Source organism: Salminus brasiliensis, chromosome 19 (assembly GCF_030463535.1).
Source record: "Salminus brasiliensis chromosome 19, fSalBra1.hap2, whole genome shotgun sequence".
NCBI classification, from domain to species: domain Eukaryota; kingdom Metazoa; phylum Chordata; class Actinopteri; order Characiformes; family Bryconidae; genus Salminus; species Salminus brasiliensis.
The window spans coordinates 23,440,415-23,454,120 of record NC_132896.1 but is presented as its reverse complement, the minus strand read 5'-3'; the positions used below and the strand labels follow the sequence as shown (position 1 = coordinate 23,454,120).

Below are 13,706 nucleotides of genomic sequence, written 5' to 3'. Positions count from 1 at the left end.
CAGCAAATAATGGTGTTTTTTTTTCTTAGTATTTAAGTTCCTCATTTGCAATCTATTTTTAAAGTTTCCTGTAACTTCTTCACTCCACCCTGTTCAGTAAATTTTGTAGTAACTGTAGCTAACTATGTTCTACAAAAAACAGCTTGTGGGCCGTTTTGCTCTGCTCATTTGTGTAATTGTATTATCCTTAAGTTTAAGTTTCTGGGTGATCCAAGAAGTCAGTGTCATGAAAAGCAAACTAAGGCTAATCAAAAAGGATCTGCTCTTCCAGTTCGTCCAACTGCAGTCGTCAAGCATACTCCACGATGACATATTGATGTTTGACACATGGGAGGTATGTCAGGCCATTTCTCAGTTTGACTTATTGTGGTTTTGTTTGAATCCCCCAAATTACCCTGAATTTCCAGCATGTTTGATTGTCATACTCTTTATATTGCTGTGTTTACTCGATACGCTGGAAACCAACCTGACCAATGGTTATTCACTGAGGTCTTTCAGCGAATCAAACGGGAGCTGCCTGGCTGCACACGTAAGTACCAACACCGCAGCCATATGTTTGCAGTTTGTATGCTTGTAACTTATGGCTATTTTCACATGATCTACAGTTGGGCAGATCATGTACAAGGCAACATTTGACATCCATTATAGCAACCACTCATAGTAGTGTATTCCTCACAGCAGAGCATTCGTTTCTGCAGCTTGCAGCGAAAGGTGGTGAGAAGCCGTCGTTAAGAGGTAAGACTTCAGCCACAGATGTATTATTATAGTCACTGGTAAATTACCTCATATTATTATTACGCCTATATTACTCATACAATTGGAAAAAAAAATTGGTTATGGACATTTATTATTATTTTTTATATTATTTAAAATGTAACTTCACAACAGAGGAACTTTTTTTTAAATAACCAATTATCTTTTGTCCCATTTTCATATTTACTTTTTGTGGTAAAGGAAATGTGACCGTCATTCCATGGACTATAGCTGTGCAGCATGGACCAGCTCTAGCTATGCTCAACAACAAAATTATAGTAAAAGAAGAGAGCTACTTCTTGATGTATGGCCAGGTACTGTACAGCATTGTACTGTTTAACAGTCAACCGTCACTTAACCTGTTGTGTAGTTCTACAGATTCATAAATGGCCTAATGATGCTTCTAAAGTACCAAAAATGTTCAAAAACAGCTCAAATCTCAATTGTGGGATTGAGCTAATTTTGGCCACAATCTAGCTTTACATTTCATAATTGTTATTCTCCTTACCAAATGAGATGATCTGCCTGCCCTGTGTGGATACACAGATTATAGAGAGATGTAGAACTTTTAGTGGTTAAAAGTAAATGTATGGGTTTAGGCACCTAAGCGAATTGCTTAAAATCAATCTTTTTCTCTTAACAAATACAGTAAAAGTTAGGAGAGTGTGTTTAAGTAGTCATCTTTTAAAATTACTTTAAGTTACAAAGATTTTCAGATTTGACCTTGATGCCTTCAGTCATTGTATAAATTTGTACAGATTTACCCCACAGCAGCACACCTGATTTAACCTAATAAAGCACTGAGTAACCAAACCAGGACTTGAAAGATAAATAATAAGTAGTACGTAAATTACTAAGTAATACAGGTCTTCCTCAAGTGGGGGTTTAGAAATGATGATAATTTTCTCAAGCGCCCAAGACATTTAAACAGTACAGTATATGCCCCTTTCTGTTCTGGCTAGACTGGCTACACTTCATATCTGAGCAGTGACCAATCCTCTCTTTCTGCTAAAAAGACAAGTATAATATTCAATAACCAGTGACTCATGGTGCAATGAAAAGAAATGTCTTAAACGCTGTGCTTTAGTACAGTATCCCTGAATGAATTCCTGAATTCTTTAAGCATGATGACCCACAACAAGGAAAACAAAGCTAGGATGTGCTTACAATTTCTAGGTGCTCTTTCTGAACCCAAGTACAGTCATGGGCCATGTGATCACAAGACAAACTTCAGATGTTGCAGGAAAGGACCAAAGAATCACAAGTCTCTTCCGCTGTCTGCAAGAAATGCCCAAAGATAATGCGGTGAACACCTGCTATACTGCTGGTAAGCAAACTAATAATAATAATAAATAATAATAAAAGTTGGCCATTTTAACATATGCTTTATGTAGTTATGTGGTCTAATCAGTTGTATGCGTAGTTCTGTTAAAACATTGGTCCAGAATTCCAGTTTAAATATGTAACTAAACATGGAACATTAAACTTGCCAGTGCTAAAAAGCTGTCTGGCCTCAAATGAATGCAGCATATATAGACTTGACATATTTCTATTTGAAGCTCCCCTCATTTGAAGAACTTCAACTTTGTGTCTTATAGTACAAAGTTGTTATACCAGGTTGAGCCAGACAGGGGCAGTGTAGGTTATATTACTTACAGTGCCCTCCACAATTATTGGCACCCCTGGTCCCAATAAAATAAATTCAATCTTTTGTTGCAAAAGCATAATCACACTAAATATTGTAGAAAAATGTAACCTTTAACTCAAGCAAAAAAAAAAAAAAAGAAAATCCCTGATTAAGAAATTATTTTTCATGAAATCACCAGTTCCACAATTATTGGCACGCCTAACAATTCCTAAAAAATAAATGTAAGCATTTCTGTTTTTTGTACTGTAGTTTATGAAGTTGATCAGAGTATCTAGGAACCATTAATTAGTAATTCATCAGGTTCTGTTTCCCTGTGGTATAAACATGATGTGACACAGCGGCCCATTTCTTTTATCCACTCTCCAATATGGGAAAGACAAGAGAACACACTATTCAAGTAAGGAAGATGTGTGTTGACCTTCATAAGTCAGGCAATGGCTACAAGACAACAGCCACTATCCTACACCTGCCCACATCTACAGGCAGAGGAATCATCCAGAAGTTTTAAACATCTGGAACAGTGGAAAACTAGCCTGAACGAGGATGCAAGATTATCTTGGAGGATGGTAAAGGAGAGGATGAGGTAGGAGAAGTAAAAAGTTCTCCAAAGCTCACTGTTAGAGAACTGCATCAAAGAGTAGCATCTTGGGGTCACAAAGTCTCCATAACAACCATCAGGCTCTATCTACATGGCAACAAGCTGTTTGGGAGGCATGCACGAAAAACCTTTTCTCACTTACAAGCATAAACACAAACGTCTGGAGTTTGCTAAGTGGTACTGGGACTTTAACTAGGACCGTGTGCTTTGGTCCGATGAGACCAAGGTAGAGCTTTTTTGCAACAAACACTCTAAGGATAAAGGATAAAGGTGCACGTATTCGTCACTGTACAGTGTGGACTGTACAGCGAAATGTGTCCTCCGCATTTAACCCATCTGGTAGTGAACACACACTCACACACACACACGTGTTAGGGGCAGTGAGTACACACACACACCCAGAGCGGTGGGCAGCCAACTCCAGCGCCCGGGGAGCAGAGAGGGTAAAGGGCCTTGCTCAAGGGCCCAACAGTGGCAGCTTGCCGAGCCCGGGAATCGAACCCACAACCCTGTTATCGATATCCCGGCGCTCTAACCGCTGAGCCACCACTGCACCACTAAGTGGGTCTGGCATAACACAAAAGATGAGATAAGCACCTCATTCCCACTGTGAAGTATGGTGGAGGATCAGTAATGCTGTGGGCCCGTTTCTCTTCCAAAGGCTAGGAACCTTGTAAGGTTGCATAGCATCATGAACTCTGACATACCAGGACATTATAAATCAAAATCTGGTGGCCTCTGCCCAAAAACTGAAGATGGGTTGTCACTGGGTCTTTCAGCAAGGTGGCCAATTCTACACAAAAATGGTTCTCCAAACACAAAATCAAGCTCCTCCCATGGCCACCTCAGTCCCCAAACCTCAACCCAACTGAAAACCTGTGTGGTGAGCTGAAGAGGAGAGTGCATAAGATAGGACTCAGGACCCAGGACTCTGGATGATTTAGAGAGATTGTGTAAAGAGGAATGGCGGAAGATCCCTCTCTCTGTATTGTCCCATCTTGTGAAATATTATAAGAGAAGATAAAGTGCTGTTTTGTTTGCAAAAGGGGGTTGAACATCAGAAGTGCCAGTAACTGTGGCACACATGATTTCATGTACAATATATATATTTTTCCCACTTATTAAATGCACTTGAATTAAAGGTTGGATTTTCTTTTTTGCATTGTTGTCTTATATTATTTAAAAGAACACATTTTAACAAGGGATGCCAATAATTGTGGAAGGCGCTGTATAATAAGACCAATACAAAATAATAAACCTTTAATAATAACACTTTCAGCTAAATCTAATTACTGTCTTAGTATTCAACACATCTTTACCATCTATATAAACATCTATATATAACCTGCAGCTTAAATGTAATATTTGAGATGTTTGTCTGACTTCTATTTTTTGTTAATTCTGTTACCAAACCAGATATTATGAATTTAAGACTTATAAGATACAATTTATGATATAGATACTTTTGAAGATAAAGTGTAGTATGTGTAGTGTGTTCCACTGTAGTATCCCTAAGGTGTGGCATGGGTGGTATTAGTGTATAATCTCACATGGAACTGTTTCACTGAGACCAATGAGGTGAAGTAAAGATAACCACCCAAGGACATCACAACTTTAAATAATACATCAATTATTAAACCTGTATAAACCATGTTAATACAGGATGTGATTGTGTAGTGGGAGCTTCTCCCTAATCGGCTTGCTTAACTAAAAGCAGTGACTTGGTAACTAAATACAGCAGTGTAACTTATAATTGAACATTAGCACAAGTCTAGCTGAAGCTAATGTAAAAAGAGTAGCCCTAAAAAAAACATTAAAAAAAAGACTATTTTAGTTGAACAGACTGGCTAGACAGTTTAGGTGCCCGAAATAAAGGTGGAAATGACAGATGGAACAAGGTTGCCTTAATCAGTGCCAGAACAAGTTCTGCTGTAAACAGCTTTGGACAGAACACTGCTTTTTCTGTGTCATTTTCTCTTGCAATGTCTAGCTGATGTTTGATTTTTTTTTATTTTTTTTTTAACTTATTAAAAAGGAATAGCCAGGCTCCACAGACGAGATGAGTTGGAGCTTGTTGTCCCAGACCGGCCTGAAGCACAGATTGCCATGGACACCGAATCAACCTTCTTTGGAGTCATACAGCTGTAATAGCTGCTATCAACTGTGTACAGCCTTACAAACCAACCCGAACAAGGCACACAAACTGGGAACCTCAAAGAAGAATTTGCTAGAGTGCCTGTGGACATATACAATTTCACACAGCTGGTGAGCTATTGCTGCATTGTCAGGAAATAAGGCTGCTAGGAGGTGATTCTCATGAGTGACAACAAGAAGCTGGATGTGTCAGATAGCCACTCAAAGCAAACAGGGAAAAACAACACTTGAACTTGGCACATATTCCATATACAGTCAGGCAAAAGTTTAGGCACCCCGTTACTGTGAAACATTTAGAGACTGTTTACATGTTTTGTTTTGTACAATTTTACAGTAAAAAATAAAGGGCTACAATGCAAACATTTGTTATTTGTTGTTGGTTTTTTTAACCTTGTTGGGGCTATTTCACAATTGTTAGGAAAGACCAAGTGACCAAATCTCAATGTGTCAGCAAAAAGAGGTTAACCTGCTTTAGTTGGAGTAACTGTCTTTACTGTCTAGAAAAGGCTTTCTACTAGGTTTTGGAGCATTTTAGTGAGGATTTGATTGCATTCAGTGTCAGGAGTTTTAGTGCTCTGATTTCAGAGACCACAGTTCTGATGCTCCACAGCTCAGTGCTGGGGGCTTTATACCACTTTGGCCCATGACTGGCATTGTAGGCAATAGTTCTCTACAGGGACCAAATAAACTGTGTGTGCATGTGTTTGGAGAAAGAAAAATGAAGAGTCCATTAAGCAGGCGGGGGGATCAGTCATGCTTTAGGTTTGTTGCAGCCAGTAGCACAGGAAACACTCTTTCACTGGTATTTTAAAAGTAGGATGCCCAAACTTTTACATGCCACTGTAGTACAACCAAGCTGATAAACCAAAGGATGTGGGGTTGGGGGGTTCCTGTGGGCGCATGTGGTAATTTATGATACTGTCAGTTTTGGATATTTTCATACATGGTGTAATTTGCTTTTTTTTTTTTTACATGAGTGGGAAGGAGAGATATAAAGGAATGTTTTATCTGCAATAAAAGACAATGTAGCTTGTCAGGGACACTGCACTACAGCTATGGATTTTTTCAGCTTACTTGCTCTCTGCACACTGTATGCATCACACTTGCTCTCTGCACACTGTGTGCTTTCATCTGCAGTGAAATACAAGGTAGGATTTAACTGCAAAAACGTAATCGTTAACAATTCACAACTAATTTAATGTCATAGACTGATCTCTTGGTTATATCTGTTTATTAGCAGAGTCTCTTGGAGCAATCCTGGAAAAATAGAAATCTTTGCTCAATTCCTGTGGAACTGGACTACAGGCTGCAAGCACTTGATCTGTCAAACAATGCAATTGAGCAGTTAAATATACTCAACCTAAAAGCCCTTAAGAAGCTAGACCTAAGCTACAACCATTTGAATTTTATAGAGAAAGGTGCTTTCAAGAACCTGGTCTACCTGGACTATGTGAATCTTGCAATGAATCTACTGGACAACAATGTAATCAACAACAGTAAAGCCTTTTGGAACCTTTATGGACTGAAGCATTTGGACATTTCATTGAACAATCTAGACGATGATGCTGTGGGACTTTATATTCACAATGCTACAGCTCTTGAACAACTCACTCTTAATGGAAACAGCCTGACTAGACTTACACCACGTCTATTTGCAAGAAATAGGAACCTCGTAAATATTGATCTTGAAAATAACAACATTTTTGAAATTGATGAGGGGACATTTGAAAGTTTGGAGAAATTATCAATATTGAACCTGGCTGGAAATAATCTGGTACACATTTGTGATTTTCACCTTCATCAAGTAACAACTCTCAACTTAAGCCAGAATTCGATAGAATTCTTCCTCAGTCATCAAAATGAGGACACATATCTCCTTGAAATTCTGGATTTAAGCTATAATAACCTTCTATACTTCCCTGTTGTCCCTAAAAAGAATAGACTGAAGTATCTTCATCTGCAGTACAACAAAATAGGTGCTTTAGGTTTAGAAGTCTCCATTTCAGAAGCTAAAACTTTGCATCAGAATATATCCCAGAACAAAGAAATGTATAATACAGGTGGCAGTAATGACATGAGTCTTGTGACACTACATTACATTGACTTGAAAGCTAATGATTTCAGAGACTTCTCTCTATCATCTTTGAGCAAATTGTTGTCTTTGGAGATTCTGAATTTGAGCGATAATTGTTTGCGGAATTTTAGCCATGGCGTGCTAGAAAAAGACAACCAAACACAAGCAAGTCACATTTCCATGCCATCCTTGCACCATATAAATCTGCAGAATAATAAAATTGAATACTTGCCAAAAATATTTTTTGATTTCCTACCAAACTTAGACACGCTCATCTTAAAACAAAATGGTGTAAAACTATGTGCAGGGAAGACCACTTCATTATCAGATTTTTGTATGTCCTTCAGGGGAATACGCAGCCTGAAACATTTGAATTTGGGAGAAAACAGGTTAAAACATATAGTTCCTAATGCCTTTGTAAAAACCCAATTAGTATCTCTTGACCTAGCAGGCAACAAAAACCTATTTCTGGGCACCAGATCATTGGAAGGGTTGCAGAGAAGCCTTGAATCACTAAGTATTGCTAACACTAATGCTAGCTGTTCACATGTGTCCATTCCATGTATGACAAAGTTACGCATTTTAAACGTTTCTCATAACAGATTTAGAGATCTTTCAGAATCTTTGAGATGTTCACCACTGAAAGTCCTTGATGTACGAAACAATAACTTCTCTTCTTTAAACGCTGTAGTGACAAATGTGTTGCAAAAATTAGATATGATTTATATCAGCAATAATGCATACAACTGTTGTAATACAAAATGGCTTAAAATTCTAAACCAGAAACAAGTCAGGATTGCAGACCTCAATAAAGCTAGGTGTCAGTATAAGACTGCTGACAATATTACATTTCACTCATTACAAAACCACACCATACAATGTCAGGGGGAAGGCATTTGGATAGAAAAAAATATTGTATGGGCATTTGTGTCATGTTTTATGATCATCTTCGCTGTTGTGGCACTGGTGAAAGTGATGTATGCCAAAGGATCATTAGTTGTTTGAGAATAATTAGACAGCTGAAATTGTTGAGTGAATGTGTGTGCATACCAAATCTGCACTATGGCAATCCTAAGTTTTCTTTTGTGTGATGTACAATGAATTTTGCATTCATGAGCTGAAAAGCTAGAACAGAATTATATACATTTTTAAAATGAAGTTAAAGAAAGTATGAGTCTGCATATTTTGGAAAAATATAGAAAGTTCATGCTTCTAGTGTTGTTGAATTAATATTATTCTAAGAAGTTGTGCTGTGGGTGTATATAAGCTGTAAAATGTGTACACATTAGTCTAATCAAGCTGATATTAAAGAAGTCTTATGCAATTAACATAACCAAACAAAGCTTAAAATAATCATAGCAATCCTTAAACCATAAATAATTATAATAAAATAATAAATAATAAAAACTTAAACAAAACCAAACATCTCATATGTCAAAGGGAATCACCCTGTTGACCCTCCAGAAATATTGTTCTAAAGGTTATGGAGTCAAAAATGTAATATTTTTTAGTAGATTGGTCCCATTATACAGTCATGTAAAAAGGTTAGGACACTTCATGGAAATCTTTTTAAATATATTTAAACCATATTGGGAGATGAAGGTAATAACTAAACATATACAATTGAAGAAATGTATTTTAAAAATGTAAAATGTAATTAATAAAAATACTTAAAATGCCAGCATTGAATACACTAGGGTTTTGTGAGACCATCTGTCTAAAAACTAAAGTTGAAACCTCACACAGCTGAAAGAATTCTGCATGAAGGCGTTTCTGCCAGTTCACGTCCAAAACTAATAGATCATTATAGGAAATACCAGCTGTTGGGGCATAGAGTGTCCTAAGGTTTTTCTCACAAGATAATTGCATTTCTATTGATTAAATATTACAAATGATAATGATTTCTTCAGTTTTAGTTTTTTAGTTATATTACTGTTTTCAAAGTGACAACCTGTCACTGTTACAGAGCAACTTTAAAGAAATAAGACAAGTAACTCGTGAGTGAGAGGCAGTGGCTAGGAAAAACTCCCGTAATACTACCATGGAACAAAAAAGCAAAATTTTAATGAAAAGAATACAGTGTTTGTTGTTAAAAAATACCAGGAAACCATGTTCTTAAAGGAAATATGTGGGTGTAAGAAATCAAAGTGGTAAAGAACCTTTATATCAAGTGAATGTTCTATAAACCTTTAAACCTGAGTGTCCTGCTGGTGTGAGTTTATCGTTATTACTGAGGTTTACATAAGTACATTATTACAAATAAAAACATATGTACAAGAGCAATCTGCCACACAAACAAATTCCAGCCATTGTTTTGTCTTTATATTTTGTTTTGTTTTGACTGATGGTGGGATACAAGTCGTGTATGGTTCTGGTTACAGTTCAAAACTGTACGCTAGCAAGACAGACCTACAAGTGGCCAGTGAGGTTTAGGTATTAAATCAAATGATAGTCAAATGATTATTGACCATATAATAATGATGATTACCTTTTTTCGCTTCAAGAGCATATTGTTTGCAATAGCATGTTGTAGGTTGCCTGAGGGAACAAAAAAAAAATCACAAATTATGGTTGCCAATATATCTGACATGACCATATGGTATGTGTCCAAATATCTGACATTATATATTCTTTACTGACAAATAAGCATAAGTAACATACAGTAATATGGTGTAAATACTTGCCTGTATTCATGTACAATGAGGTCCATAAGTATTTGGACAGTGATTTTATTTTCTAATTTTGCCTCATTGTGATGTGAAATGAAGCAATCAAAGTGTAAACTTTAGCTTTAATTCAAAGGGTTTAACAAAATAACTTCTTAAGCAGCCTTGTTGGATACTTGAGACATCTCGAACTGTGCAATGTTGAGAAACACGGCAAGGATTGAGGCTGTGAGAATTAAGAGCAAAGGTAGGCCCTGCTCAGTGTAAATTTGGTCGATACCTCAGACCAGTTTACAATAACGTATTTAATGTACTCCAGAGAAGCAGAATGAGTAGGCAAAGCTGCGCAATTTTGGGTAATGATTCAAATATTACTTTATTATAGCTTGCTGCTGTTTTAACCATCTTTCTGCAAAACATAAAATATATTATATTTATATAATTATATATACATTATATGTACATTCTTTGTGTAGTATATCTCCATAATTCAATCATCAATTTTAGAAAATGATGCTCATTTTCTCAATACTGATTTTGTATTTACCTTTGCACCACACCACAACCTTGTGTCTAGATAAATTTACTGTAAATGCAAATAATGGTTTAGAATTACCTACTTTCTGGTGTACTGGAGATGATAAAGTTACGGCATTAGAGTACTCTGGTGTTTTCCTTTTTGCGTTGCCTCTCCCAGACTAAAATCTTAAATGTTTTTGCACTTCCTGTGTTATCTTTTGCTGGCCAAGACTAATTGTGTAACTGGGAAAACTGTAAAATATTACATTAATCAAACTTGAAAAATAAATGCACTAATACTACTTTTATAGTAATTTCCATTATAAAAGAAGTTTATTTTATGTGAAAAAGTAAATTTCAGTAATTCACCTTCTTGAAAATGACAACTAATACTCAAACTATTTACTCATTATTTTATCAATGTTTTTTGGAATAATTCAATAATTAAGCCTTTTATTGTATACTGCTAATAATTTGTTTTGGTATTATACAGTCACTTTTGTATTACTTTGTAAAATTGCATTTTAATATTTATAGCTATTAAAATACAGCCACTGCTTCATTTGTAAACATTCTAATGCATCTTATCTATGCTTCAGAAAAAAAAATCATAAAAAACTATGCAACATATTTTTTGATGGTCCGTGATCATGGGTAGAGAAAAACACACAAACATGTTTAGAAGATTTATTGGTAGCTGCTGTGAGGACAGGAAAAATAGTTTACAGACTTTGTGTAGAAATGCAAGATGATTTCTGAAGACCTATATGGTTGCCCATACATAAGTGTTTAGGCCCAGCAAGAAGCCTCTAAATAGTGGTAAAATAACCTTTGGGCAGATATACTACTTTTACCTTCCATGATAGATAAGGAAGGTTTACACCTATAGCAGAGCAAACTAAAACACTAGAGGACACTAGAGTATCCTTAGTGAACATGGGATCAATGGGGCTAAAGGGCAAAAAAATATTTTTCTAGTGGTTCAAATAGTAGACAATAGTAGACAGAATAGTAGACAAGGATTAAACAATTCGATAAAGCAGTATCCTTCTATTTTTTTATTATTATTATTTACATCAAAACAGGTTTATTGGAGAAATCAGGATTCTGGCTACTGAGTGCTGATTTGGCTCATTTTTATCCACTACACTGTCTTTCCATCTCTAGGGTATAATAAATTTTTCCTGTGCTTATATATATATATATATATATATATATATATATATATATATATACAGTGGGGAAAAAAGTATTTAGTCAGTCACCAATTGTGCAAGTTCTCCCACTTAAAAAAATGAGAGAGGCCTGTAATTGACATCATAGGTAGACCTCAACTATAAGAGACAAAATGAGAAAAAAATTCTGAAAATCACATTGTCTGATTTTTAAAGAATTTATTTGCAAATAATGGTGGAAAATAAGTATTTGGTCACCTACAAACAAGCAAGATTTCTGGCTGTCACAGACCTGTAACTTCTTCTTTAAGAGGCTTCTCTGTCCTCCACTCATTACCTGTATTAATGGCACCTGTTTGAACTCATTAACAGTATAAAAGACACCCACAACCTCAAACAGTCACACTCCAAACTCCACTATGGTGAAGACCAAAGAGCTGTCGAAGGACACCAGAAACAAAATTATAGACCTTTACCAGGCTGGGAAGACTCTGCAATAGGCAAGCAGCTTGGTGTGAAGAAATCTACTGTGGGAGCAATAATCAGAAAATGGAAGACCTACAAGACCACTGCTAATCTCCCTCGATCAGGGGCTCCATGCAAGATCTCAGCCCGTGGGGTCAAAATGATCACAAGAACGGTGAGCAAAAATCCCAGAACCACACCAGGGGACCTAGTGAATGACCTGCAGAAAGCTGGGACCAACATTACAAAGGCTACCGTCAGTAACACACTACGCCGCCAGGGACTCAGATCTTGCAGTGCCAGACGTGTTCCCCTGCTTAAGCCAGTACATATCCGGGCGCGTCTGAAGTTTGCTAGAGAGCATTTGGATGTTCCGGAAGAGTATTGGGAGAATGTCTTGAAAAGTAGAACTGTTTGGTACAAACACAACTCGTTGTGTTTGGAGGAGAGAGGATGCTGAGTTGCATCCAAAGAACACCATACCAACTGTGAAGCATGGGGGTGGCAACATCATGCTTTGGGGCTGTTTTTCTGCAAAGGGACTTGGACGACTGGTCCGTGTACATGAAAGAATGAATGGGGCCATGTATTGTGAGATTTTGAGTGCAAACCTCCTTCCATCAGCAAGGGCATTGAAGATGAAACGTGGCTGGGTCTTTTAGCATGACAATGACCCCAAGCACACTGCCAGGGCAACAAAGGAGTGGCTTCGTAAGAAGCATTTCAAGGTCCTGGAGTGGCCTAGCCAGTCTCCAGATCTCAACCACATAGAAAACCTTTGGAGGGAGTTCAAAGTCTGCGTTGCCCGCCGACAGCTCCAAAACATCACTACTCTAGAGGAGATCTGCAACGGTGTGTGCCAACCTTGGGAAGACTTACAGAAAACGTTTGACTTCTGTCATTGCCAACAAAGGATATATAACAAAGTATTGAGATTAACTTTTGTTATTGACCAAATACTTGTTTTCCACCATTATTTGCAAATAAATTCTTTAAAAATCAGACAGTGATTTTCTGATTTTTTTTTTTCTCATTTTGTGTCTCATAGTTGAGGTCTACCTATGATGTCAATTACAGGCCTCTCTCATCTTTTTAAGTGGGAGAACTTGCACAATTGGTGACTGACTAAATACTTTTTCCCCCCACTGTGTATAAATATATATCCCCAAACATCAGTATTAAAACCTTATTCTGCTATTTTGTAAGTAGGTTAGGTTACACTTAAGAATGAACTGATCAGCCTTGGCACAAGCTGTATGGATAGACTTTTCATGTAGCTAAAAAAGCATTTATTTAAGTGTTGTGTTTTACTCTTGTCATTGTGTGTCACCGAACTTGGAGATCCTGCTGTTTCTCATCAACATTAGGGTTCTATTCAAACTGTCCAGACATAACAGAGAAACTGGTTAGTTTAAAAACAAACAAACAGAAATAATACTTTCAAAGTGAAACAGCCTTAAATGACCAATTGTTGCAGTTATAGGTAAATCAATGTACAAGAACGGGTAGATGACCTGGTAGCCTTACATACACTCTCCAATCATTTCATCAGGAACTGTAGCTGTACTGGGTAGGGCTTACCTTTACTCTCAAAACAGCCACAGTTCTTTGTGTCATGAAATCAATGTTGGTCAATGTTGAGGGTTCCTGTAGG

The 13,706-nt window shown here is 36.9% G+C and overlaps 2 protein-coding genes across 3 annotated transcripts; both read left to right on the top strand.

The window, feature by feature from the left end:
• The first annotated feature begins 131 nt into the window (after positions 1 to 131).
• LOC140541211 (tumor necrosis factor ligand superfamily member 13B-like) lies at positions 132 to 5,496 on the top strand. 2 transcript variants are annotated; one of them, XM_072663768.1, is made up of 6 exons: positions 132 to 334; positions 490 to 529; positions 682 to 735; positions 955 to 1,067; positions 1,930 to 2,080; positions 5,035 to 5,496. In XM_072663768.1, the coding sequence occupies exons 1-6, from the start codon at positions 227 to 229 to the stop codon at positions 5,145 to 5,147; spliced, it is 579 nt and encodes a 192-aa protein (XP_072519869.1). In that variant the 5' UTR covers positions 132 to 226; the 3' UTR covers positions 5,148 to 5,496. The 2 variants fall into 2 exon arrangements, with proteins under 2 accessions (XP_072519869.1, XP_072519868.1); XM_072663767.1 differs by having other exon boundaries at positions 679 to 735.
• Positions 5,497 to 6,208: 712 nt separating this feature from the next.
• LOC140541567 (transforming growth factor beta activator LRRC33-like) lies at positions 6,209 to 9,471 on the top strand. The gene is made up of 2 exons (XM_072664259.1): positions 6,209 to 6,301; positions 6,391 to 9,471. The coding sequence occupies exons 1-2, from the start codon at positions 6,209 to 6,211 to the stop codon at positions 8,230 to 8,232; spliced, it is 1,935 nt and encodes a 644-aa protein (XP_072520360.1). The 3' UTR covers positions 8,233 to 9,471.
• The last annotated feature ends 4,235 nt before the right edge of the window (positions 9,472 to 13,706 follow it).

Coding starts and splice junctions, on each gene's coding strand:
- LOC140541211 (XM_072663767.1), top strand. CDS start 227: ATGAAAAGCAAACTAAGGCTAATCAAAAAGGATCTGCTCTTCCAGTTC. Junction 736..954: donor TGAGAAGCCGTCGTTAAGAG/GTAAGACTTCAG, acceptor TTTGTGGTAAAG/GAAATGTGACCGTCATTCCA. Junction 1,068..1,929: donor ACTTCTTGATGTATGGCCAG/GTACTGTACAGC, acceptor TACAATTTCTAG/GTGCTCTTTCTGAACCCAAG.
- LOC140541567 (XM_072664259.1), top strand. CDS start 6,209: ATGGATTTTTTCAGCTTACTTGCTCTCTGCACACTGTATGCATCACAC. Junction 6,302..6,390: donor CATCTGCAGTGAAATACAAG/GTAGGATTTAAC, acceptor TCTGTTTATTAG/CAGAGTCTCTTGGAGCAATC.